The sequence below is a fragment of the Coffea arabica genome, chromosome 1e (assembly GCF_036785885.1).
Source record: "Coffea arabica cultivar ET-39 chromosome 1e, Coffea Arabica ET-39 HiFi, whole genome shotgun sequence".
Lineage (NCBI taxonomy): Eukaryota > Viridiplantae > Streptophyta > Magnoliopsida > Gentianales > Rubiaceae > Coffea > Coffea arabica.
Window position 1 is genome coordinate 49947724 of NC_092311.1, and position 25197 is coordinate 49972920.

A 25197-nucleotide genomic window follows, 5' to 3' on the forward strand; every position below is an offset into this window, starting at 1 on the left:
CCAACATGATTTGGATCCGAATTGCCACCCCTAACAAAGAATATAGTTGCATAAATCTAGTACATATGGATTTCTAGTAACTCTCCGAGCACGTGTAATTAGACTAGACGCGACAACGAATCGAGTCAAGTCAAACACTAGCATATTTGAGTTCGACCTCAAAGATATTTGATTAAATTTGAACTCGATGATTGAGATCGACTCGACTGAATTTTAATGAGCTTGAGCTCACTTGAGAAAACAAAGTGAGCTCAAATTAAGCTTAAACTTGAGTGGATGTCTCATGAAGATTTAGGTAATTACTTATTATTAAAAAAATGAAACAAAAAGCACTAAAAGCTTGACATACTTCCACGCATTTTGATGTTTGAAATCAACTCGAGGGGGACTAAGTAGTTTGATTTCAATCAAACTCTAGTTGGAATTGGGCATTTGACTGAACTAATCGCAAATTAGCTTATATGATTCATTTGTAACACGTACAATCTACATCAGGGCATCACTTGAGCAATTATAAGTACTTTGTGTCAGAAGAGTTTGAATCTTGAAACCAATTAAGAAGGAGATACCTTTTCAAAATAAAAAAGAAAAAGAAGAGGAGATACTAGTACTACTGATAGATATTGTACTGCCAGTTGTTGCGAGCGGTGTGACAATCCCTCCTAATAAGAGTACCCGACAACGGTGGTTCTGTAAGAAAGAAGGCGGTAGAGGACACAGGCAATTCCTCATCGTATTCCCTTTTGTGGATTTTGTGGGAAATAATTGAAGAGAGTGTAGGCCTGAGATGGGCGAATGAATTTGGGGGGCAGAGGTTATAATAAGATTCACACGAAAAGCCTCATCCCCCAATACTCACTGCCCACCCGTTCCTTTGTCCATCTTTTATTAAATATTTTCTCCTTCACTCATTCAAGTCTGTGAGTGCTGAGTGCTGACATTTCGAATCCCACTGCAAAAATTTCATTGGGCCACACTGCTCCTCTGACCCCACCCCCTCCTCCCCAATCCCCCCTACCCCTACCCAAAGGGTCTCGCTGCTCCCAGAGCTTTTTTCACCCATTCAAGAAAGCAGAGAGAGAGAGCAACTTTATGGTCACCTGCCTGTTTCCTTGGAAGCCATTGCAATTTTTTTTTTTTTTATCACTGATTGAGGAAGGGACAGTGGCAGAAATCAAGAACCTGTATACTGTACTGCTCGTTTGTTTGCGACGACGGTCTGGGATTTTGTACGGTCTCTCCTGCATCAACTACTCGTCGTATATTTGTTTAGCAGTAGAAGATTTAATCTTTGGTAGGATTTATTTTAGTAAATCACTAAGAGAAAGTGTAAAAAAAAAAAAAAAAAAAAAAGTTTCATATTTCCTTTTAAGCTCATTTTATCCCATTTTTTGCAGGATCATATATTTTTTCTTTAAATCGCATATTACTCTGTCCGTTCGTGAATAATTCTTATTGATACGAGTAAACCTTGGTTCAAATTTTCCACTTGATTATGAATAATGTGTTCTTTTAATGCTGTGTTCGAATCGATGGATTTGATAAAAGATTTAAAATTTTTTAAAATCTCTCTAATTATTTAAATTATTTAGGAGGTCTCTCACTTGTCTATACAATGATCAATCAAGTACTAGTTAATTAATGCAGAATTTCGCCGCAGTCGACGTTCTGTAACGCTGCAGTAAAATTTGCACGCTGCTTGCAGCATAAAATTCTGAGCCTCAGGTAAGTTTCTGTCACCGTGACCGTATCACCAGCGTACGATTGCTGCGAAACGGCCCACGAATTGAATTGAAAGAGGTCAAGTCCACTGGCGTTGCTCCCAATTCATTCAGACCTCAAATTTCACCGCACTCGAAGAAAACACTAAAGTAAGGAAATTATAGCATCCACTTCTACAGGAACAGGAGGGAAGAAGAAATACAAATAAAGCATGCCTTGCTTAATGGCGAATCTTGATCATGAAAAAAAAAAAAAAACAAAAAGCGAAAGTAAATAAGATATGGAACCTGTCACAATTAGAGGGCCACGAAAATAAATTTTTGCACAAGATTTGATTCTAACGAAAGTTGTTTTTTCTTTTTTTTGGCAATTCGCAAATTGATAGATTTGATTCTCTCTTTCTTTTCTTTTTGAATTTTCTGTTATTGAAGGCTAAGGAAATGCCTACCGTATAATATCCAGCTGCCAACAGGTTGACATACGCCCAATCATCTCCTCTTCTCTGCTTCTCTTTCTTTTCTTTTTTTTTCCCTTTCTCAATAAAAAATAAAATAAAATAAAATTTCTATCAAGTGTACTTGTAAGCATTATCTATTATGTGGGCATTTCCATTGATGGATTAGGGCCAACCACATTCACACGATTCTATTTTGGGACGATGGATGAATATCCATGAAGTAGTAGTAGTAGTAGAGCATATATAACCATGCTTCCTCAAACGCATCATTTCTGTACTCAATAGGTCATGTCTATCAATCAAGTCCGGAATTGTTCCCAAATGCCAACAATCTTTTTTTTTTTTTTTTTTTAAAAAAAAAACCCTCCCCCGTCTCCAAATCCTTCGACCCTCAATTGTCAAAAATAAAAGTTTAATTTTAAATCTGACAACCAAAAAAAAATTTTAAAAAATTCTCCGGACCATTGAACCGACTCCCATCATTGCCAACAATCCTTGAATGTAGTCTTCCCTGTTTTTGTTTCCAATGGCTCCCGTAGCTTTTTACCCGTCTACTTTCCATTGTAGCGGGTCATCCCATCTCTTGCTTCCCACGTAAGAGGATCAGGCACTAGCAGTTCAAGCCAATGCACATATAAATTTGGATAGGAATTATTTATCAAAAAATGATTTACTTGCATCACAAATACATTTTCTAACGGACATTTTTGTCTTCTCAATTACATTTTTTTTATCACACACATATTATATCATAAAAAGTGCTACAATAATTATTCTTAATAATATTTTAAATAATATCTTATTCAAACACAAATGTAATTTGGTCTTGACACCAAAACAAATTAATGAAAAAAAGAAACAGGGAAGAAGAAAAGGCTGAGTTAGTTTTATTTATTTATTCCTTTTTTTAGATTATTATCACTTTACCCTTTAACTTTTAGTATCACTATTAATTTTTCCCTTAACGTTATATTTTAGTCACTTTACCTCTAACACTAACGGTTAAACTTAACGGAATTTGTTAATTATAGTGAAAAGACATGTTTAGCCCTATAGACTATAGTCTCATTATCAATTTATCCCCTATAGTTATTTTTAAAATAATTTATCCCACCATTAAACCAACTTAGCAAGTTAAAAAATTTTAAAAAAAGAGTGCCCTCCTCTTTGTATAATAAAAATAATAGAAAATTTAGAGTGACTCTTCTCCTTTTTAGTATTAAGAAAAAAAATCAAATGATTAATCTATTTCTTTTTGACAATCTTATTAATATTGAAAAAATATAAAGATGGGGAGGTGGAGAGGGAATGAGAAAGAGAGAGAGAGAGCTCAATTCTTTTTTTTTTAAATACAAATAAGAAAAAATTTAATATTTTTATTATATTAAAATTATTTTACTTTTCTGTTTATCACAAAATTCCAATCCTAATTCCGACAATCTTAAGTAATACGATAATGTTAGATTTTTCTTTATTTTCTTTCTTTGTAAATTCTAATTTTTTATCTCCTTATTTCATATTTCTTTTTCATTTCCTAGTATTAATAAATGTGAAAAAGAAATTTGAAAAAAATCGTTTTATTTTTATGTTTTTGGATCTCTTAAAGTGAAAAAAAAGAAGACTAACCATTCCAACCTTTTATTTTTCATTATATATAAAAAAGGGTAAATACATTTAAAAAATTTTTACCATACTAGTTTGATTAATGATGAGGTAAAATGTCTAGAAAATAATGTTAGGGATTACAGTGATTATATCATTATAATTTAAGGGATAAAGTGATAACAATAATGTAGTAATGCTATAGAATAAAAGGATATTTTTGTCCAAAATTTATTAATATATTGAGTTGAATTATTTATGGAGGTGAAGTAATCAAAAGATAACGTTAGGGAGTAAATTGATAGTAGTGATATAGTTTAAGAGAACAAAGTGATAATAACCCTTTTTTTTTGTCATTCCTCGTTTATCTATACTACACATATTCCTACTCTAACATAATCTAACAGGGAAGGTCTAATTGGACCTATGAGGTAACCGATACAGGGATTGAACCACTATCAGATTACCTGTATGAATTTAAGAAAATCACATATTGTGACAAGTGATGGAAAACAGGTTTGAATTCTTGACCTTCCACCCTACAAAAATTTAAAATCTTTAGGGATAGTCGCCAACCTAAATGGCTATTGGTTTATTTATTCTTTTTTGTTTGGGGGAAGAAAAAGTTGAGTGTAAGATGGTCCATAGAAATGCTTTGGATCCACAATATATTCCTCTTAAATTTGGTGGACAGCAATGTAGCGCATTAAAATCGGGCACTAGGAAATCTTTGACTAGAATTGCATTTGGCAGAAGTATGCTAGCAAACTTTATCCAATTATGAGACACCATCGCACACTTACTCGCATCCAGCCAGCCATCCATCCAAATCCAGGAATCCAACTTCTCCCATGCAGGACATTAAACCATTCCGTATAAGCTGCAATCCAAGCACAGCTATGGAAGCCGTACAAGATATAATACTGATCACCGTGCCTTTGATTCAGCAGGATTAATTTAAGGGCCAATTAAAAATGAGCAGTGCGACATATGTATAGGATTTCATTTACATTCTTAAAATCAACATTTTGTTCTGAAAGTTCTGGTAATCCAAAATGACAGACATTATTATACACTCCATGGGACAGTATCTCTCAACTTTCATTCTACTATAGTGGTTGGTTAATTTTTTTTCCCATCCTCAGAGATATGATTTAAATCTATCTAAGTATGAAGAGGGTAAGTGAAAAATCACTATTGATTATTCTTCTTCTTTTTTTTTAAATTCTCCTATTTTTGGGTAAAAAAAACCGACATTGTTTTTTGACAGTACCTTTCACCCTTTAAGTGTGTAAGATTCTTGTCGTTTCGAATATGCAATATCATCATTAGGTTGAAAACTGATAATATCTTAACCGGTAGGCCTTTTTCTTTTTTTTTTTTTTTGTTGACAAGTAGATACATTACATTAAACTTTTGACAAGTACTGGGCCAACAGCATGGTATGTAGCTTAATATAAAAATGAATGTAGCTTGTAAGAATTTGAAAAATAGTTCCTTGAACTTTTAAAGTTCAATTAGGTAATATCTCTCTCTCAAGTCAATGTTTGAGTGGCAATAAATTAGGAGAAAAAGAAAGTTTCTAACAAATTAATGGTTACTTCCTTTTGAACTATCAGATGATAGACATATTTGAGTATCTAGATACTCTGAGGGTTTTTTTTTTTTTTTTTTTCCCTTTTCTAGTTTATTGATTTATAAGTTTTCCTAAAGGAATCTTAACATCATCCATTTAGATGTACGTGAATGAACATCATTCGTTTAGATGCACATGAATATTAATGGTTACAATGGTTTAAAATTGACATCGTAAACTTTCTACATACAACAACAAATGCCGTCTCGCAGGTGAACGAAAGACTAGATAGGACTTTTGTTCGATATGTTAAAATGAAAAGGTAGCCAATTTAATTTAGGGCTCCCAATGACGTGCAAATTTATTTTGTAAATTTAGATTAAACTTTAAATTCATCAAAGACGTTCCAAGTATATCTATAGTTAAAACATGAATTAATCTATTCGATATTTGAATTGAATACGGTTCAGTAAAAACTTGTTCGAATTTGGTTTACTAACTAATCAAATTAAATTTGAATAATATTTTTTGTGTCTGGTAAACTTTGAAGTTCGATTGGAGTTTCACTCGATTAATACAAAATTAGAATTTACAGGTAAAAACTAAAAAAAAAACAACTCGAGCTCGAATTGAGTTCGGTTCAATAAAATTTTGTCTGAGTTTGACTCGATACATAAATAAGTCAATTTTAAACATAAATTTAAATTCATTAAAATAATTAAACAAGTTCTCTCTTGAGATTCGATCAAATTTATTATGGCGTGAATTGACCATATAATAGTCCAATCCGTGGAATGAAATGCCTTCTAAAGTAAAGACTGCTCGAATGGATTCGATTCTAATCACCGCTATACGTCTCGCGGAAGTCAAAGTATGCTCTCAAAATGAAATCGCAGCCGCGCCTCTTATTATCAATAGAGTCAACTTGTACGTGTTTGTTTGCAGAATTGAGGATTTGCGATTGTCACATGGGCATGATGTGAATTTACTGTTGCGTGTACCCACAGTGACGCAGAAATGAAATACAGAAAACAGTACGAATGAGACGTATATAGTCTAGTACCGTAATGTAGGCTAGGGCGCAAATACAAGAAGAGAGGGAGGGTTTGTGTCTGTGTGAGTGTGGAGGGGCCGCCAATGTTTGAATAGTAAACCTGTCACCACTATGAGGGGCCACCACGTGAATTCTAGCATTACCATTTTCCCCTTCGGATTCTCTGTGTCTCTCTCTCTCTCTCTCTCAAGTCACACCATCTCAGCACAAGCAGTAGTCCTCTCTCTCCCTCTAGACTATCTATCAAAACTGTATTCAATAGCATTGTAGCAGCAGCCTAACTAATAAGCTGAGCTCTCTCTCTCTCTCTCTCTCGGTTTTGGACAAGGGAGAGGACCAGAGGAGTCTCGCCCCCTTTTTTACACTCTTTCCTCATTCGTAGGACTAGTTTTTCACACTTTGCCAATTCACTTCTCTCATTCATTCATATCCTTTTTTACGTCCCATCATTTTACTTCTTCTGCCCCCCTTCTCTGCCCCCTTTCTTCTCTTATTTCTTCCCCGAAAACGCTCTCCTTCTCACATGTCAAAAACAAAGTACGAATTTTCTGTTTATCTAAGAAAAGAAATACCCCTCCAAACTCCATCAGCATAAGCTCTAAATACAGAAAATTTTCATTGCTCACGCAAGAAAAACAAGTACTACTAATATACTTGACGCACGGAATAGGAAGGAAACCAAGAAACATTCACCATCACCACCGCTGCCACCACTCTACATTATTGTGTGTGCAAAACCAAACAAATACTCGCTTCTGTTACATCTTCTACGGATAGAAAAAGAAAGAAGGGCTATATGCATCATCCACACATGATCCTTCTATCAAATTCAAGAAGAGTTCAAAACCCTACCCACATCATCATCCTGCAATCTTAAGGTGGCCTTCGCCACAGATCATCATTTCTTAGATTCTGGGTCTTTTTGGTGGATGGATTCAGCGTCTGGAGGACCGGACTTGAGCGGGGGAGGAGAGGCCGGGCCATCATCAGCCAGCGGGAGTGGTAGCGCCGAAGGTGTAGGCGGGTCAACGGCTGCGCCACCCAGTCGTTACGAGTCGCAAAAGCGGCGAGATTGGAACACTTTCCTGCAGTACCTCAGGAACCACAAGCCGCCGCTGACACTAGCTCGGTGTAGCGGAGCGCACGTGATCGAGTTCTTGAAGTACTTGGATCAGTTCGGAAAAACTAAGGTGCACGTGGCCGGGTGCCCTTATTTCGGGCACCCTAATCCACCAGCCCCATGCCAGTGCCCGCTCAAGCAAGCTTGGGGCAGTCTTGATGCCCTCATCGGACGCCTTAGAGCTGCCTACGAAGAAAACGGTGGAAGACCCGAATCCAACCCTTTTGGTGCTAGAGCTGTTAGGATTTATCTCAGGGAAGTAAGGGAAAGCCAGGCCAAGGCTAGAGGGATACCTTACGAGAAGAAGAAACGAAAAAGGCCGGCTGCTACGGCCGTGCCCGCTGTGTCGGTGGCTGCGAGTGATGTTGGAGCTAGTAGTAGTGGCGGTGGGGATGTAGGAGGAGGAGGAGGTGATGGTGGTAGTGGTGGCGGGCCTGGAGGTACTCCTACTACTGTGGTTGTTACCACGACAACAGTATAGCAAATTTTATTACTACCAGCAGTACGTCATTTCCAATTTTTTTTTTTTAATATAAAAATTTCCCCCCATTTTCTAGACTAATTGTGTGCCTTCTAATTGCGACTATGAGGCTATCTCGAATTTCTTATTGCACTAAAACTTCAAGAAGGAACGTCGGTCGGTGGAAATTATTTTGATCAATTGTGCTTTTAAGTTAAAATTTTAGAACGAGGCAGCTAAAGTACGCATGCATTATTTTACCCAAAAAAACAAAACATAAAGGCGCATATATATATATATATATATATATATATATTAATTAGTGTGTTTCATTCTCTTGCTGCCAACACTTCGTTTCCGGCTTTCTCCTCTTGCATTACGTCTGTCATACTGATTTTCCCTATTTAGTTGTTTCTTTTTGTTTTGGGTACATAGATAGCCCTTTTGTTTTTTCATGGCAACCAAGACAATATCCGGAAGGAGCTAGGATATAGACCAGTGGTACTTCTCCATCCTTTTTCTTCTATTGTCTAGTGTATAACTATGGCATTCTTCATACTGGTCGATGTCCTGCGGTGAGTGGGGTTGGGCTTCTCTCATCATTGAGGTATGTGTAATTGTTCAAATATGCATGTCTACAAATCAATAATAATGTCTGTTCTATTTGTTGCCATTTCACAACATTACACATTCTTGTAGGAATCCATGCCAAGAGCAAATGCTGATAAGCCAAGGGCATAGGCTATCAAATAATGAGTAATTTATTATCATTTTTTTCGCCCTTTAGGAAAACTCCGCATGATTTTTAACACCATCTATAAAATTGACAGAAAATGGTACCTACTCAACATCCTGATCCCAAGATACTCCTGGCAGAAGTCTTAGAGAATTGAACCTGCTAAAGTGGCCTTGGAATTTGATTGTATTCTGGGACTGTAGGCACTAGTAGGTACTACTAGAACACTTATGATTCATTCTGTTTTTCTCTCAGTCCATGTTAAAGAGTGTTTTGTATCCCTCTTAGTTGGTCAGGGGTCTACCCCAATGTTTGTGCTTCGCTACATAAAGAAGATTAGTTTCAGGGTTTTCAAATGGAAGCGACAGCGCTATGTGCATATAAACACAATATGACAATAGGGACGGGAACAGCACTCAAATAACTATGAATAAACTGTCTTCGGGCTCCAGGTAGTGGTAGACTGGTACTTACTTGATGTACTGTTCTTCTTTGGTCCCCCATTTAACTGGACGCTTCAGATGCTGGGATACCACACCCAAGCAAGGGCCATGAAATCTACTTGTAGTTAAGCACACGTGGGTCTGGCATTTGATACATAAGAGCACTTTACTTTCAGCTTTCAGGTGCCTTCTTTATGTCCTACTTACTGATCGATCCAACATTTCCTTTTTCAGGTTTTAGGTTCTTGATTTTGCCCCTTTGGGTGTTTAAAAAATCCAAACTTACGGATCCTCGACGGCAAGGCTTGCTTGCTTGTAAAGTGTTCGTTTCCAACATCGTTAGAGTCAGGATTCGGTCCTTTTAACTCGATATTTTTGTACCAGCTGATTGCGTTTCTGGGGTACGAGTTCGAACCTTCACCCTGGTAAAAATTTTATGGGAATCTCAAAAGAGTTCAGAAACACCCCGAGTCTTGCCTTTCTTGCACTGTTTCTGGACACGGTTCAACTCATCCTGCACTTATCATCAGCAGTCTCGTTTGTAAAACCTAAATGGCCCTTCGTCATGAATGAATTTAATGAGTCTAGATAGTGAGAGGAAACAGCAGGTTTACATGGTCAGGATCTATTGCATTCTGCCTCTCCCCCCGGCCCCTTTCCTTTTTGGACAATTCTCATTGCTCATCTGTTTGAAAAGGATGGAAAAAAAAAAAGTACTTATCTCTTTGGCTGCAATCGGAAACTAACAGGGAGGAAAAAAGAGAGAAGAATAAAAGGCTGTGGGAAAGAAAGATGCAAGGGGAATCTAAAAGAACAAACGATAGATATAGGGTGAAAGCATGATTGAAATAGAAAAACGAGACGGAGTGACGCTACTTTTGTTTAGAGAAACCTCCACATCAGAAAGAAAAGGACTAGTAGCCAACCCTTACTACCCATTGTCTACTTTTTAAAATCAAGTATATATTATGTGTGCAATCTAAATTATTGTATCTTTATAATTCAATCCAATATAGACCCACCCACCAATCACACTCCCAAACAATCCTGCGAATCCGGTTCAGAAAATCAGAACGAGTAATAAATCTTTACCAATTAACATCTTGTACACAATTAATTGACCTACCCCACACCTTGATGCAAGATGTTATCCAGGACACTACTATTTTCTGGTTGTTGGCAGCTGACTTTCATTTCTTATTGAGAAGCTAAAATGCACTTTGCTCCCTAAAGTTTGCTCTTGTTTCATTTCCGTCCCCTAAACTATTACTAATTGTGTCAATTAATCATCAATTATTGGACCATACGAAAATACACAAGTGTTCTTGGCTGCGTCTATCCAATATTAAGAAATAAGATACTAAAATTGGTTGAATCAATCATTTATACCATTCACAAGCCGTGTTTCAAAGTCGCTGCTGCAATAACGTTTGGCAAAAGTGAAAATGAGAAAAACAGAGTCCAATTGAGTTATTCTTTCACTCACTCTATTTGTATCTCCCAAAAGTAGGAAAACAGAATTGAATGTACGCTCCAAACACTTTTTTATTTTTATTTTTTCATACATCACATCATTAAAAAAAAAAAACACCAAACAAAAAAAAAAGTCATTTTTCTAAATAAGCTTCAAGCCAAACGAACACGTATTCATGAACGGAAATCCTTGAGATTTTCTATTTAGGGCAAAAAGGAGGAGCAATCCCGGGACAAATAGTTTAGGTTGTTGCAGCATAGACAGGTGGAATAAAAGTTTGATAGAAAATACTTTAGGCTGTTCGGTCCATCTATCTCCCCTGCCTGATAGAGCCATAACTCATTAATTATCGGACAATTACACTGCTCAACTCTCATAGAGCCAATCTGAATGCCATTAACTGCTATGACCATGGGACTCTAGGGAACTAATTACTAGAATCTAATTCTCGAATCCATTTTACTGAGTTATGTGCTGCCAAAAAAAAAAAAAAGAGTTGAAATATTTGCAAGAAAATAAATTATCATGTGCATTTGGCAATCTTTTTTGCAATAACGAACTTTGACTTATACGAGGCGTAATCTCACCTTAATTGGCAAATTTTACCAACTTAATTTTGTAAGCGATGTAATGTCACCTTTTTAAAAGTAAAGGGTGTAAAATTTTATTTAGCGAAATGTGAGGGACGTTTTGAACATTTTTTTTTCCTTATTTGGAGTATTATTTGAAATATCATTTAGGCTATTATTTGAAATAGTTACTCCCTCCGTCCCGTTTTGTTAGTCTTGGTTTTTTTTTCACACAGATTAAGAAAGTGTAATTAATTTGGTTGGAAACATAAATTTAGATTAATAATTTCCTAAAATACCCTTATGCTAATCACGAAGAGTGCCAATTAATATCAGTTACAACTAATGGTGCCAATAAATATCAGTTACCACCAATAGTGCACCCTGATTGTTTCAATTACCGCCAATAGTGCCAATAAATAACAAAGATAGACTTTTCATTTATCTATGTATTGGAAAAGCTCAATGTATTCAATGTAGTGGGTTAGTATTTAATAACAATGTATTAATAACAAGATATTTAATAAGGGTATTTTAGACAATTTGAAAGATTACTACATTTCTTAATGGGAAAATGAACTACAATTTGGGACAGACGAAAAAGGAAAACAAGACTAACAAAACGGGACGGAGGGAGTATTATAAAATAAAAAAGACAGTTGGGAACATAAACCAAAAAGAGTTAAAAGCTTGTTTCTGATGTAAATAAAATAAAATTTGATATAATTTCGTATCCAGAATACATGTTGATACAAATCTTAGATAATTTGTGTCAAAAGAAAACTACACTAAGCTTTATGCTAGTATATAGTATCTTACCCAGTGTAAGTCAGTTGGTCAATCATTTATTAAAAAAAAAAAAAATTACTTGTATTACAAATATAGTTTTAATTTTTTTTAATCTCACGTACATCACATTACAAAAAGTATTACAGTAATAATTTAAATTCTTTTTTTCAAATGATCTTCTATCCAAGCAACCTCGTTGATGAGTTATCAAATTGATTTTGTCGTAACTTTGTTTAGATAAAGTTGGCAAATTGTTTCATTATTCCTTGCAATTTTGTGATTAAAAAAAAAAAGAAAAGAAACTGCGTAGGTATGCATATTTGTCGTTACTCGAGCAGCCAGGGCCTGTGGCGTACTCCAATTGACAAGCGAGAAATAAACAGGAAGAGTGTGTGTTGTGTGTGCGTGTGAATGAACCTGCGCCAGGAGTAGTCTTGTCTGTGGTTGAAAGCTGTGTGTTATCGACGTATGGTCTGTTCTGAAAGCAATTTTGTATGAAAATCTGCAAAAAAATCTTGAAATAGAATAAGAGTATATCTGCTCCATCAAAGGAATCACGTTAGTCCGGCGCGTACTTGTAGGCAGCAAATAACCATTTCTTGATTTTATACATGGCTGGGGATCTCTTCTTCTGGTAGACGCGAGGGACGAATCCGATCGAGGCTTCAGCACAGAAATTGAAAAAACGTTGAATGTCTCCTGGCATCTTGCTTTCATAGCACAGTACTCGGCTAAAAATGGCATCCTACCGTAACATTTCATTGGCAGTTGGGACTTGGGATTGGTGCAGAAAAGTCACGGCACGGTGATTGGATAGGATCTATGAAGAAAATAAACGAAGCAAAAGGCAGAAAAATTGGTGGATGGATGGATGTCTAACACAGACTGTACAAAAATTCCCTCCGCATTGGAAAGAAACAAAGAGACAACTGGCTAAATTAAAGCCTTGTAAAATCTCCCACAAACTGTAACTCTGCAGATGCAGCAGAAGAAAATACTGGCGTTGACAATACGTCCTAAATCATCCCATCTTTTTCCCTAAACTCTTAACCAAGATGAAAAAAATTTTAACATTTCCCCTCATAGTTTGAGTTGGAGGTTTCTCTTCTTTTTATTTTCTTTTTCTATGCTGAAATCCCAAATCAGACCTTTTTTTAGGATGTTATACAGTTTCAATATAGTTTTGTCTTTGTTTTGAAGTTACTTGTTCTCCGGTACCATGTCTTGAAATTTCTGCAATGCAATATTGCAATATCCATCTCATACACTTTCAGTTGATGATGAAAGAATTGGTAAGATAATCCCTCATCCTTTCTCTTCTTTCGCTTCTTGTTAATTACGACTATTTGCGCAAGACAATCCAACAATTTGATTGGTTTTTGTTTAAAAATCATACTACATTAAAATAACATCACAAATCTTCAAGAAATGACATCGCATGTATCCATTTGCCTCCCTGCACTGGCAGCATATATGTTTGTTTAATCAGTGCTCCATTATGCATGTACTACTTACTACTAAATTATTATTTTTAGTACTTAATTATTTTGGTGACGCTGACGCCATCTTCTTCTAGATGATTGCCCTCTACTCACGTATGCTGGTATCCTCTCCAACATAAATACAACGTTCATGCGCTTAAAGAAACATTATATACCTTGTCTTATTTGCAGGGCTCTCATCTACGTACTTAGGTTTTATAATTTTATTTATTTATTTTTTTGGTTTACTAATTCTCAGCCCATCTCATTCTTTTGCCCCATTCACAAGCACAGTTTTTCTACTAGTTTTGTTTATTCGGCTGCCAATCATTCTAAAATGAAGACTAGATGGCCTTAAATTGTCGGCTGGGTCGAATAACGTGTTGCATATAGGCCCCGTTTGACAAATGAGTTTTTGGGTGTTTGTCTAAAATTCTACTGTAACTTACTGTAGAAGTTTTTAAAAAAAAATAAAATTTGAAGTGTGTAAATTTTTGAATATTTTGAAATGTACAGTTTAAAAATTTTGAGAAGTTTTTTGAGATTACTGCAGATAAAGTTTTTAAAAAACTTGTAGCGGACAAACTTGGTAAAAAACTCAAGTGCCAAGTAGGGTTTACTTAGAAGATAATAATGCATAGCCCAAGGGTGCTGTAGAGAAATGGTTGATTTGGTCGTTGATGGGGATTTTCTTTTTTGAGGCTCGATCAATACTTTTGTTTAACGTCTAATTCACTCCGCCTTAAGGTAATAAATAGCAGTCTATTGCTGTAGAAGGGGATGCATAGACTAGACTTGACTAGCTAAATTGTAAATATTGGGCTCTGTTCTTGTTAATTTTATTGTGACTTATGGTAGTTCCCAATATTTGTGAAAGCTGGAGTAAATGAGATTTCTTTTTAATTTATCAATTCTACTATTTTTGTGGTTATCAGATTTGATATATTTTGAAGGGGTGCCTTTTACATATCTGTTGAGTTATTTAAATTAAAGCTAGATGTACATGCAAGTTAACATATCTCAAAATAGGTAACGAGAAAAAGAGAGAGAGAATTGCAATTTTCTTGTTTCATACTTTGGCAGCTGGACCAAAATAGTCCCTAAGGTTTCGTGAAAAACAAATTGGCTATTATGTTATCAATTTGGAGGGAAAAGGGCCCTCGACAGATTATTGAAATTGATAAGGGAAAAGAAAAAATTACAACTGCAGAATATATTATGAACTAATTCAAGACAATATAATCCTCTTGTTTCCAAAACCCAAAGGAAGAAAATCAAGGATTATAAATTCGGTGGTTGGGGCCAAGAGTGTCAGTTTAAAGGTTTGAATCGTGGAACTGGGTAGCGTACGCTGGGAATTGGGCCAAGTAATGCGCGAAATCAGAAGCCCAAGTTTAACCTTCTTAAAAATGAGGTATTGGATGAAACCCATTCCCATATGAAATATTCTGGAGATTGCGACGCAATTAATTGCCTCACGTGGAAGGGGAAAAAGCAATTCGACAGATAAGGAAAACTACGTCGACAGCAGGATTCGAACCTGCGCAGGCAAAGCCCAACAGATTTCGAGTCTGTCTCCTTAACCACTCGGACATATCGACCGGTTGTTACTCAACAACCTACTTTAATCTTATTTAGTGTGGGAAATCTTCACCAACGGATTTTCCGAAAACGAGAAACAAGAATGCGTCCAACTCCAACACTTTCGCTCCACCCCCACCAAAATGAATGGGGAAAATGGATATGTTTCAGCCCACCATCATATTAACACAGTTTTACGGCTATACCCGAACGGAACAACTAAGCAAACGCCCCACCGGAAGCGCCTAATATTGATAAATTTATTTCCTTTATTAACAGTTGTTTTGCTAAGCTCCATCACCAGCATCTACGACAGAATTAGCCATTTTGTTTATCTTGTCTGCAACTTTGGCCCCATTGCACTTTCTCATATTCAAGATTGAATCATATAACAAGTCGAAATTATTACAAGCAAAAGACTGCTTTTCCTTCAAATTACACATGTAGAACACTTAAGATGGTATAGTTTTGTATTCGCGGATCCATGGATACTTGCGTCGTTCACAGGCGACATATGATCATTACGAGAACCTTACAATCATGTAGAAAAAGCATAACGTTTTTCCTATAGCTTAAAGTAGAATAACCTCCTTATGAACAGACTAATTACAGTAGTGTCTTTTCTTAGACAGTAGCAGCCTGAGCATGATATAGAGCAACATGGATCTATTCCAAAGCTGCCGCCTCTGTAACACCCCGCACCCATGATGCTACAGCTGTTGTTATGCCGGAAAATAACGACTTAATTGTCACCCCTGTATAGCAGACCGGAGTGAAAATGTTCAAACTTCCCTTTTCGCTAACGTCAGCTGCAGACAATCCACTGCAAGCAGCAGGCACTGGACTTCCTTTGTAAGCCTTGCAGATGAAGCTTACGAAGTCTATGTAGTCCTGTAACAGTTAAACACATGATGGATTTTCATCAGTAAATAAGGAAGACTTGCCTCTTTCGGTTTGCTCTAGTATGAGCTTCTCCACTTACAACTAAATATAGGCAGCCTTACACTCTTGCTATCTGGACAAACCCAAAGGGATAAATTGTATGTGTTGTTGGAGATTAGAGAAAGAAGAGAAGCACAAGACAAGAAGGGATTTTGAGTGTGTGCGCTAGGCACGAACTATGTTACTACCAGCTACACTTCAGGAAGTATTCCATGCACTGAAAATTCTTTAAACCCTAAATAAACAGCTGATAACTCATTTCTGAAAGAAAAAACAAAGAGAATATACTCATGAAATTACATGATACTCTATTGAAGGAAAACTTACATCATAAAGCGGCTGTCCATCCACAGTTACCCAAGGCACGTATGTGTGAGGAGGTCGCAGGTCACCTGTCACTGCTGCATTTCTTAGATTAAGCTGCACAGGACAGGTTTTTAACTTTTTATTACAGGTCAACCAGAGAGACTTATTCGCAAAAGTGACGCTGAATTCACAAAAAGATAGGAACACAAAAAGAAATGTAGTAGCAGACATGGTTCCCCATTGGTTGTACGATTTAGAGAGACTTATTCGCAAATGCTTGTCATGTGCATATCAGGTACATTGTAAAAAAGATTCGTAGTATGTAATAAGCCAAGGAAACTAACCTCTTTTCCACGTCCACTTTCATAGCAATCAGTGACAGGCTTTTCATCCAAACCCAACTTCAAAAAGCACGTCTCCCACTCAGTTTTCTTCCCATCGTATATTAGTTTTTCTACGCAATAGATGAAGGGAAAATGTGCATGCTGCAGAAAAAAATAAAAATAAAAGGCTCGAGTTACAGATATAAGCAAATTAATTAAAACCATATCATCATTTGGGGAAATTGGAAAACAATCCAAGAAAAACAAAAACTCCATATTTCAGCCTTAAGAATCCGAAGCAAAACTGCAATAACAAAGCTAGAATTTATTTCAATATGTACCGCTCATGCGTTCATTTAGTGACAAGCTAGAAAGTTTGCAATGATAATCTCTCATTGTATACATGTCACAGATATAACCAAAAGGTCTTCCTTCCAGTATATGGCATACTGGAAGGAAAGATTCATTGAGGTAAGGATGCAGCTCAAGTGGTAAGAACTCCCCTTTCTACTGAACACACCTCAAATTTATGCCATCATCCGACATAAACAAACTGAACTGTATTTATGAAGTTCAGAGCGAAAATGGAAAAGAAAAGATAAAAAATATAAAATACAACAAGGTGGAAGAACGAAATTGGTTACACCCCAGAAACAGAGCGGCAACTAATGTTATAAAGCTCTCAGTATAATCAGGCAATATAAGGCTTGGATTATATCCATTTAGGTGCATCAAAGGAAAACAAAAGGACTCACCACATCTGGCCACACATCGATTGCACACGCCTCTATGGTGTTCAGTAAGCATTCATATGGTCCATGCTGCAACCACCAGAAAATAGAAAATAATTACATATGTGCATCAGTTGTAGAATACTTGACTCCTTTCAGTATCAATCTCCTGGGTGACTAACAAAAAAGCAACAACGAAAAACTCAAGAATGCTAATTCTGTTTACTGTCAGTTGCCTAACAATCAACAATTTTATAGGTTGAGAAAACGAAAGTAAATTGTGCCAAAAACCTGGCATTGGATGGTATTGTTGTCAAGGATTCTGGCATTACCCCAAGGAACCAGATGGAGATCAACTATATCAATGAGCCCATTATAGAAGATTTTATATAGATCTTCAACAACAAAAAGGACACTATAAGGGCAATTGCTTTCATAGGATAATCCCAATGATACTTTCTTGCATGAAATGGGAGAGACAATCGTGAGAAAGAGCAAGAAAAGGAGAAAATAGATCTTAGTCATGTGAAATGTGGGAATCATATGACTCTGAAGCTTGAAATTCATAATTCTTTACAGATATTCCAGGTTCCTCGTCAATGATAGCGAGAGGTTACACATCAAAAGATAGGGTAAAACAAGCAAAAGAATTCTTCTTCATAGACAAAGACAACCTGGGAAGATAGTATTATACCCACCAGTCTGTTATCCTTTATTTATCAACTATTATTTCGTTTTTTTTTTCCCATTTTCCCTTCCTTTACTTGAAAAAGTAAATGAAAAACTTAAGTATTTAGAGAATCCAATTCTTTTCTTCTTCTGCCGCTCAGCTTTCTTTTGTAAGTAATGAAATGTTAAACTGGACCACAATATGCACTGCTGTAAAAGTTTAAGCTAACGGCTAAAATTGTCCGTCAACTAATCTTAAATACATAAGGGCTCTCATTTTTCTTGAAGTTACACCAACCTAGCATGTCAATTTTCAAAAAGATAACTAAAAATTCAGAAAATTAAACAGCAAGCAGAAATAAATCCCACGAGTTCAACAGTGCACTCTTATCAACTCACCACACAGTTTGTCTTAACAATGAGTCTTCGAGAAGGCAGATTCTTCTTGTGTATATAAATGTTAAAAAATTTAATACACTGTGAAGCCTTTTTGCACCCGAGAACAGCAGGATCGGTGTTAATTTATGTATCTATATACCTATCAAAAGCAAATATTCTTGTATATGTCTCACAAGCATGCCCGCCTCACTATAATGATGTATACTTTTGCCTATTCAACAAATATTTGAGCTCAGTTTAACAACAAAAGCGGCAGACATGTAACGTGGATTCCTAGCGTGTTGTGTGGCTAATTGGATATACTTCAAGTAACAACTCTAAGATTCATATTTATAGAATTGAAACAGAAAATTAAGAACTGTAAAGGGAGACGCGGAAAGCTAAAGGAGAAGACCAATCTCGAGTCTTGACGGTTAGGTACAAAGATTCTACCATCTTTCCAAAGAAGAGTGGTTGAGACTCCAAACAGTAGTCTCACAGAGCAAAAACATATAAAGCTTGTTTCTTTCGCACGTATTCTCTTTTAGGAAAAATAAAGCAGGTTTACATCTTCACTTGCAAGAATGAGAGGATGATAAATGGGATGGTCAATTTTGGTACTACCTGACAAACGACGGTGGAATTGGGTCTGATTTTAGCGTTGCCATAAGGGATGAGCTTGAGATCGGTGATCTCGATGAGTCCCGTATCAAAAAGCTTGTACAGATAATTAACGATGAAATTGGCGCAGTAGGGACAAAGGGTCTCATAGTACAGCTCCAGGGTAACTTTATCAGAAGAAGTAGCAGAGATTAAGGAAGAGGAGATGATCAAGGATAGCATTAGCAGAGGCCATCGAAGAGGTACATGTCTTCTTCCTCGAGCGTCCATTGCAGACAACTGCGTAGGGAGTAGTTAGTTAGTATTGTGTCGTTCGGAGATCTTCAAGCTGGCTGGAGTCTGCCAAGTGCCCTCTAAGTTTTAGATATTTGTGTTGTGCCCTCGCGTTGCTTGCAGTTTCATTTTCACAATTCACAAGCAAGAGATGCTTTAGTCCGATCAACGGAATAATTTAATTTGGGGAAGTTCGTGCAGTCAAGCAATGTGCCCACTAATGGCTTTGAAGTTTCCACGAGGGAGAACTAGTAGTGGTATTTGCTACTTTCACGTTCACACTTCAACGACCCATCAAACGAACTCGTGAACATGTCCTTATTTTTAGTCTAGATGCATTGTTGAATGAACTGAAGTCAGTAAATGACTGCTCCTCCTCTCTGGACAGATTGTCCTTTTGTATATAATAAATAGTGATGATGATGATGGAGGCTGAATTCAATAATCACACGCAACTGAACTCTGAAAATGAAATTACCCGCCTAGCCCGGTAGGAACGATTGCAATACAGCAGAGCATCTCGCAAATTTCTATCCTCCAGTTTTAGCCCCCCAAATTGTTGATTTATTTTGGCAACTGCCTCCAGATTTCCCCCATATTGACCCGGCCCGAAACTTTCCAAATCGTCACCACGGAATCCTAACAATGATTTTTTTGTTTTACCAACGTTATAGTTACTGGCTACTAATCAACAAACAAGCCGGGTGTGTCACTCTTGGCTTGGATGGAAGTGACAGAAGGCGAACCGCAGGCCTAATGCAGTTCTCGCTGAAATAAATGAATACTGACAAATTTCTCATCTGGGCAAGCAAATGCCTATTGTCAGAGAGTCATTCAAGGCACTGGCAACAGTTTTTGATGTTATAATGCACTCGCGTACGTGATATACATATACTAATTCAACTGTCACAACACAGCGCATATGTTTTTAAGTGCCAGAATAGAGGTAACAGCCCATTCAATTGGAGAATGGTACTTTTTAAAAAAAATAAAATAAAATTACAATACATCAGACACTTAAGAAATAAATCCATTGCCCTTCAAGCTCTCCACAGCATCCCTGATAATTTGCTCCATGGGAATGAACTGAAGACCCAAGTCCATTAGCTTCTTAGCCCCATCCTTGGCTCTCAACAGTCCAGGTTGAGTATCCTTGGGCAACCTGCAGGAAGTGTGGTGACACCAAGTCATTAACCCCGCGGTTTTGGTGCCCTCTAGAAGTCAAGCAAGTAATTGCCCCTTCAGGGACCAAAACAAAATAGATTTAAGAACGTACAACCATTTAATCCAGCTTAGCAGTTACCATCCGCATTGCTAGGTGAAAATTTTAAAAGAAAAAGAAGCTCCACAAGAGCATAAAAGTTTTGATGCTTTGGCTACATAAGGTTAAACGTAGCATTCAATTCCAAACATCTTTCTCAAAGATTTTGAAATAGCAAACATCTTTCTCAAAGTAGGCTCCCAAATCATACTCGCACTAGCATACATATTTGGAGCAAAACAAAAGGAAAGTGTGATTTTGTGTTTTGCTCCCCAACTTCATGGTTTCCTACCTCTATCACTGGATGGGAATATTGCAACTCTTCAAAGGCGCAGCAAGAGATGGAGATTAATATCTATCTAGGCTTTAAATCTTTAAATAGCAAGAGCCATGATTCATGCAAGTGCCAATAAGAAGTTTTAGAGAGAAAGGACAAAATAGTATCCATGCAGGCTTTGAATCTATGTTTTCAGAACCGGACCGGGTATCAACTCGGCCGAGGTCAGGGGTCAGGGGTCAATGGGTTCGACCGGAGGTCGATAGGGGGTCGAACCGGATGACGTCATAAATAAAAATTATTTAAAAATTAAAATATTATATATAAAATATCTAATAATATGTTAATATTAATAAAGGCATATTCATATATATTTGATGTTTCAAATATATTTAACAATAAAATACAAAGAAATTAGAACAATCAAGTAGCAATTTATGTTATTTAATAAATATTAACAAGTTTAGAATTAAAATTATGAATTTAATTGAAAAATAACATCAAATTTTAGGACAATATTTATAAAGTATGAAATATTTGAGGTATATTAATAAGTTTTAACAATTTAGGGGGCCAAAACATAATATTGAAAAGATTGAGTTTTTTTTTAAAAAAAAATGGCCATTGAACCGGAAAAACCGGTTTTTTCCCGGTCAAACCCGGTTTTTGACCAGACTTTAAGGCTTTGTTTGTATTGCCGGTTTTCGTCGAAAAATTACGTCGTTTTCCGTGATCACATTTCCCTATTACCTTTTTTCCTCACATAGATCAAATCGCTACAGTATTTTTTCCATGAAAAATCACGGAAAATGCAATCCAAACACAACCTAAATTTTCGGTTTTTTAACATGACTCGGACCGGACACTTGGCCGGTTCCAGGTTCGACCGGTTGGTCCAGCCCAAGTTTCAAAACAGAGCTTTGAATCTTTAATTAGCAACAGCCAGGACTCGTACAGTGCCATAAGACGTTTTAGAAAGCAGCAATGTACTCTAATTTCAATCTAACAGATAGGCTTCATCTAGGCTCTTACAAGGATGGCTGTATTCTATATTCTTTGCTTCATACTTTTATTGAAATCTGTGCAGGGCATTATCTTCATTTTAGGATTTAAGTCATTTAACACATCATACATCGCAGGAGCTGGAGTTGAAACACTCCGAAGATGGAATCCAAAAACAATGAAATTCGTTTTGCCGTACTAACCCCAACAAGTTGATCTGAGTTTATAGGAGCAACTCCAAAATCAAGTTCCTTTCATCCTCCATCAGAAACCCAGACTGTATAGTCGCAGATCCTAATAGATGTATGGTGCTAATTCTAGCAATGGAACTGGGTTGGTTGCAAGAAAATGGTGGATTACTAAGTTTCAAGCAGCAGTATATGTCTCCAGCTTATATGTTATTGCTTCATAAATACACCTTATTAAAGTATGAAATAGGGCACTTTACCTGGGCACTTTATATTCTGGGTAAAGTTCAGCAACCATAGCAGCAAAATCACCATATTGAGATATGGCTTCAAGACATAAATGCCTTCCAGTTGAAGAGGAGTTCTCGTAGACTAGGATGTGTGCTAGGGCCACATCTTTGACATGGACTGACCCCATAAATACATCCTCATATGTATTTGTGCAGCCTAAATCCAAGACCAAAAGACAGAGAGTTCAGCAAGATTATAAGCATGTACACATCTGGACAACCCAAAAAAACAAAAAAAAGAAGAGTGACACCATGTTGTAAAGGACTTGACATTCTTTAAGCAACATCTATTACATAGAGTCAGCCGAAGGAATCTATTAACTCAGATATAGGACCTGAGACTCAGAAAGATACCACAGCATTATGCCTGTATAGAGGAGTATATATACTTTAAACAATCTGCTCCCTAACATGTGTATAATGTGTTGCACAAATCACAGGCTATCCCCATGCATCTACTAAGAGAGCTGACATGAATAAAAATGCAGAATTGACTTAAACCATCTAGGTCAGTTTAAATCATGGTTACCCTGAAGAAGGCGCAGAATCATCAACATGCTTGCATTCAGAGCTGGGGGCAGAATAGGGCCCATTACAGTTCCAGGATTGACCACTACAATATCCAATCCTTTCTCCTTGGCAAATTTCCATGCAGCTTTTTCAGCCAGTGTTTTAGAAAGTGGATACCATACCTGTCCCACCAAAAGTCATCAGGTAAATCCCCAGCAAAGTTTTGAAGCTCAGGACATCCAGCATAAAAGAATACTAGTATCTACACAAACAAGAAGAAGACTATTGTGTGACAGTATGGCAATCGAGGCTCCAGCAGTATAATCAAGTGTACGGTATAAATATTCTGATGATGAAAAGAAAAAGGGAGACATTTTATACTCAATTGGCTGTGTGCATCTCCAAGGAGATAAAGAACATAGTGTTTTACATATTCCTTCCTGTTTCATTTTTGCCAAAAGAATGCAGTTCCATTGCAGAAATCTGATACATTTGATAAAAAGATTTTGCCTTTATTCTGTGGGAGATGCAAAACCCTTATAAGGACTTGATCAAACAAAGTAGGAAAACCATTACTTTAGAAAACTGAAATCACCGGAATAAAAAAAGAAAAAAATCTTTTACCCCTTTCTGTTTGCAGTATTCTTCGTCTGCCCAGCATTCCTCATTCTTGACCTTATCCGCAGGCCAATTAGGGCTGGGGATAATTGCGGATATAGACGAGGTGACCACCACACGCCGAACTCCTAGCTCTTTCGCTGCCGTCAGCACATTAATGGTGCCGTTTATCGCCGGTGCCAATAGCTCATTCTTTAATCAAGCGTACACCAGAAACAGCGAATATGGATTTCCATGATCACCAGTTAGACTAATTAATGAGACAAGTAGTAGCAACTAGCAAGTAAATGAAGTGTGAGAATTGAAGAGGAGACCTCGGGGTCGTCAACTTTTTCGACGATGCAGGGAGAAGCGAGATGGAAAACGCCGGTTGTGCCGGTGACAGCGGAGACAATAGAGTCGTAGTTAAGGAGATCGATTTCAAATAGCCGGAGACGGGATTCAGCGCCTTCCAATGCTTCTAGATGCTTCGTCTCTTTCTCATCCTCTGCACCGATTTAATGAAATTAGTTACTAATATAACTAACTTGATTGCTAGCTCCCCAGAATCAGGGCCCCTTTGGTTTTTTTGGGGAGGGGGTGATAAAATCGAGTTGATTACTATAGAAGAGAAAGGGATATGAATATTTACTGAGATCTTTGACGGTGGCGTGGACGGTGTAGCCACGGTCAAGCAGGAGACGGACCAACCAAGACCCAATGTAGCCGCTGCCTCCCGTCACACAGACCACCTCTTCTTTCTTTGCCATCTTCCAACAATAATTTACTCCGTAAATTATGGTTACTCAATTCTCAGCACATCCTAGCCAGTGACCGCCTCCCATGTCTTATCTCCTACGAAAAAGAGGAAATTGTGAATAGTGTAAGATTCCCTTGGCATGCTTTCGAAAAAACATTCTACTGTACAATACAAATTTTTTTTTTTTTGGGTAATAATACAATACAATTGAATTCTCAAACTGCAATTCGGTCAGCTCGGATGATTTGTTTTAAAAGTGTGTGTCTAAAATTTTTTACTGTAAATTATTATACAGTATTTGTTAGAAAAAATGTTTAGTGTTTATCTAAAAAAATTTAAAACACTCTTATATTTTTCAAAACAGCCGGTTCTTCCTCCCTCCACCATCGCCCACTCACCAACAGCTACAGCTACACATCTCCGCCACTGGTATCCTGTTGAATGTATTTTTGCTGATATTTTTTAAAATTTAAAAGGATATTTTAAAGTGTTATTATAAATAATTTTTTACCAAAACTTATAATCCATTTGGATTCCTATTTTTTGAAGTTTTTATGAAAAAATATATTATAATAATTTGATGTATGTGAAATTAAAAAAAGACTAAAAAATATATTCGTGAAAAAATATTTAAAAAAATTTCAATAAAAATGGCATTTTCTTTGAGACTACATAAAAAATGACATTTCCAATAAGATCTCGGTCTTTCGAAGATATCCCTGTGATACTATAGCTCATGGCCTGTTGAGTATGTTATTCGATTTTTAAATTAGTTTATTCTCCGGCAGCAAATGCTAGTTATAATATGAGTTCCAACAATGCTAACTTACTCATTAGTAAAGCTAAAGTCGACGATGGTGCTACCATAAAGAAATTTAAACCTCAAACTTGAGGATGCAGTTATCCAATAAAGAGACCTATCTATCACATGACCATTGTAGTGAAAGATATATCTTTAGATGATGAATACATAGAGATAAATTCATAAAAAAAAAACTAAATGGA

The 25197-nt window shown here is 36.7% G+C and overlaps 3 protein-coding genes and 1 non-coding gene across 5 annotated transcripts; 1 reads left to right on the forward strand and 3 right to left on the reverse strand.

The window, feature by feature from the left end:
- The first annotated feature begins 6400 nt into the window (after positions 1 to 6400).
- On the forward strand, positions 6401 to 9791 carry LOC113711610 (protein LIGHT-DEPENDENT SHORT HYPOCOTYLS 6-like). 2 transcript variants are annotated; one of them, XM_027234784.2, is made up of 2 exons: positions 6401 to 8033; positions 8822 to 9791. In XM_027234784.2, the coding sequence occupies exon 1, from the start codon at positions 7341 to 7343 to the stop codon at positions 8010 to 8012; it is 672 nt and encodes a 223-aa protein (XP_027090585.1). In that variant the 5' UTR covers positions 6401 to 7340; the 3' UTR covers positions 8013 to 8033; positions 8822 to 9791. The 2 variants fall into 2 exon arrangements, with proteins under 2 accessions (XP_027090585.1, XP_027090597.1); XM_027234796.2 differs by having other exon boundaries at positions 9405 to 9791.
- Positions 9792 to 15002: 5211 nt separating this feature from the next.
- On the reverse strand, positions 15003 to 15084 carry TRNAS-CGA (transfer RNA serine (anticodon CGA)). Its single transcript has one exon. It is a non-coding gene; the product is annotated as a tRNA-Ser (tRNA).
- A 382-nt stretch (positions 15085 to 15466) lies between these two features.
- Positions 15467 to 19712, reverse strand: LOC113711641 (gamma-interferon-responsive lysosomal thiol protein). Its single transcript, XM_027234815.2, has 5 exons — positions 19038 to 19712; positions 17391 to 17456; positions 16657 to 16797; positions 16334 to 16426; positions 15467 to 15955 (listed from the first exon to the last, which is right to left on the reverse strand). Exons 1-5 carry the CDS (start codon positions 19302 to 19304, stop codon positions 15731 to 15733), a joined length of 792 nt encoding a protein of 263 aa, XP_027090616.1. The 5' UTR covers positions 19305 to 19712; the 3' UTR covers positions 15467 to 15730.
- A 434-nt stretch (positions 19713 to 20146) lies between these two features.
- Positions 20147 to 24367, reverse strand: LOC113711656 (cinnamoyl-CoA reductase 2). The gene is made up of 6 exons (XM_027234826.2): positions 24085 to 24367; positions 23768 to 23940; positions 23460 to 23645; positions 22855 to 23017; positions 22296 to 22482; positions 20147 to 20469 (listed from the first exon to the last, which is right to left on the reverse strand). The coding sequence occupies exons 1-6, from the start codon at positions 24200 to 24202 to the stop codon at positions 20325 to 20327; spliced, it is 972 nt and encodes a 323-aa protein (XP_027090627.1). The 5' UTR covers positions 24203 to 24367; the 3' UTR covers positions 20147 to 20324.
- Positions 24368 to 25197: the final 830 nt, after the last annotated feature.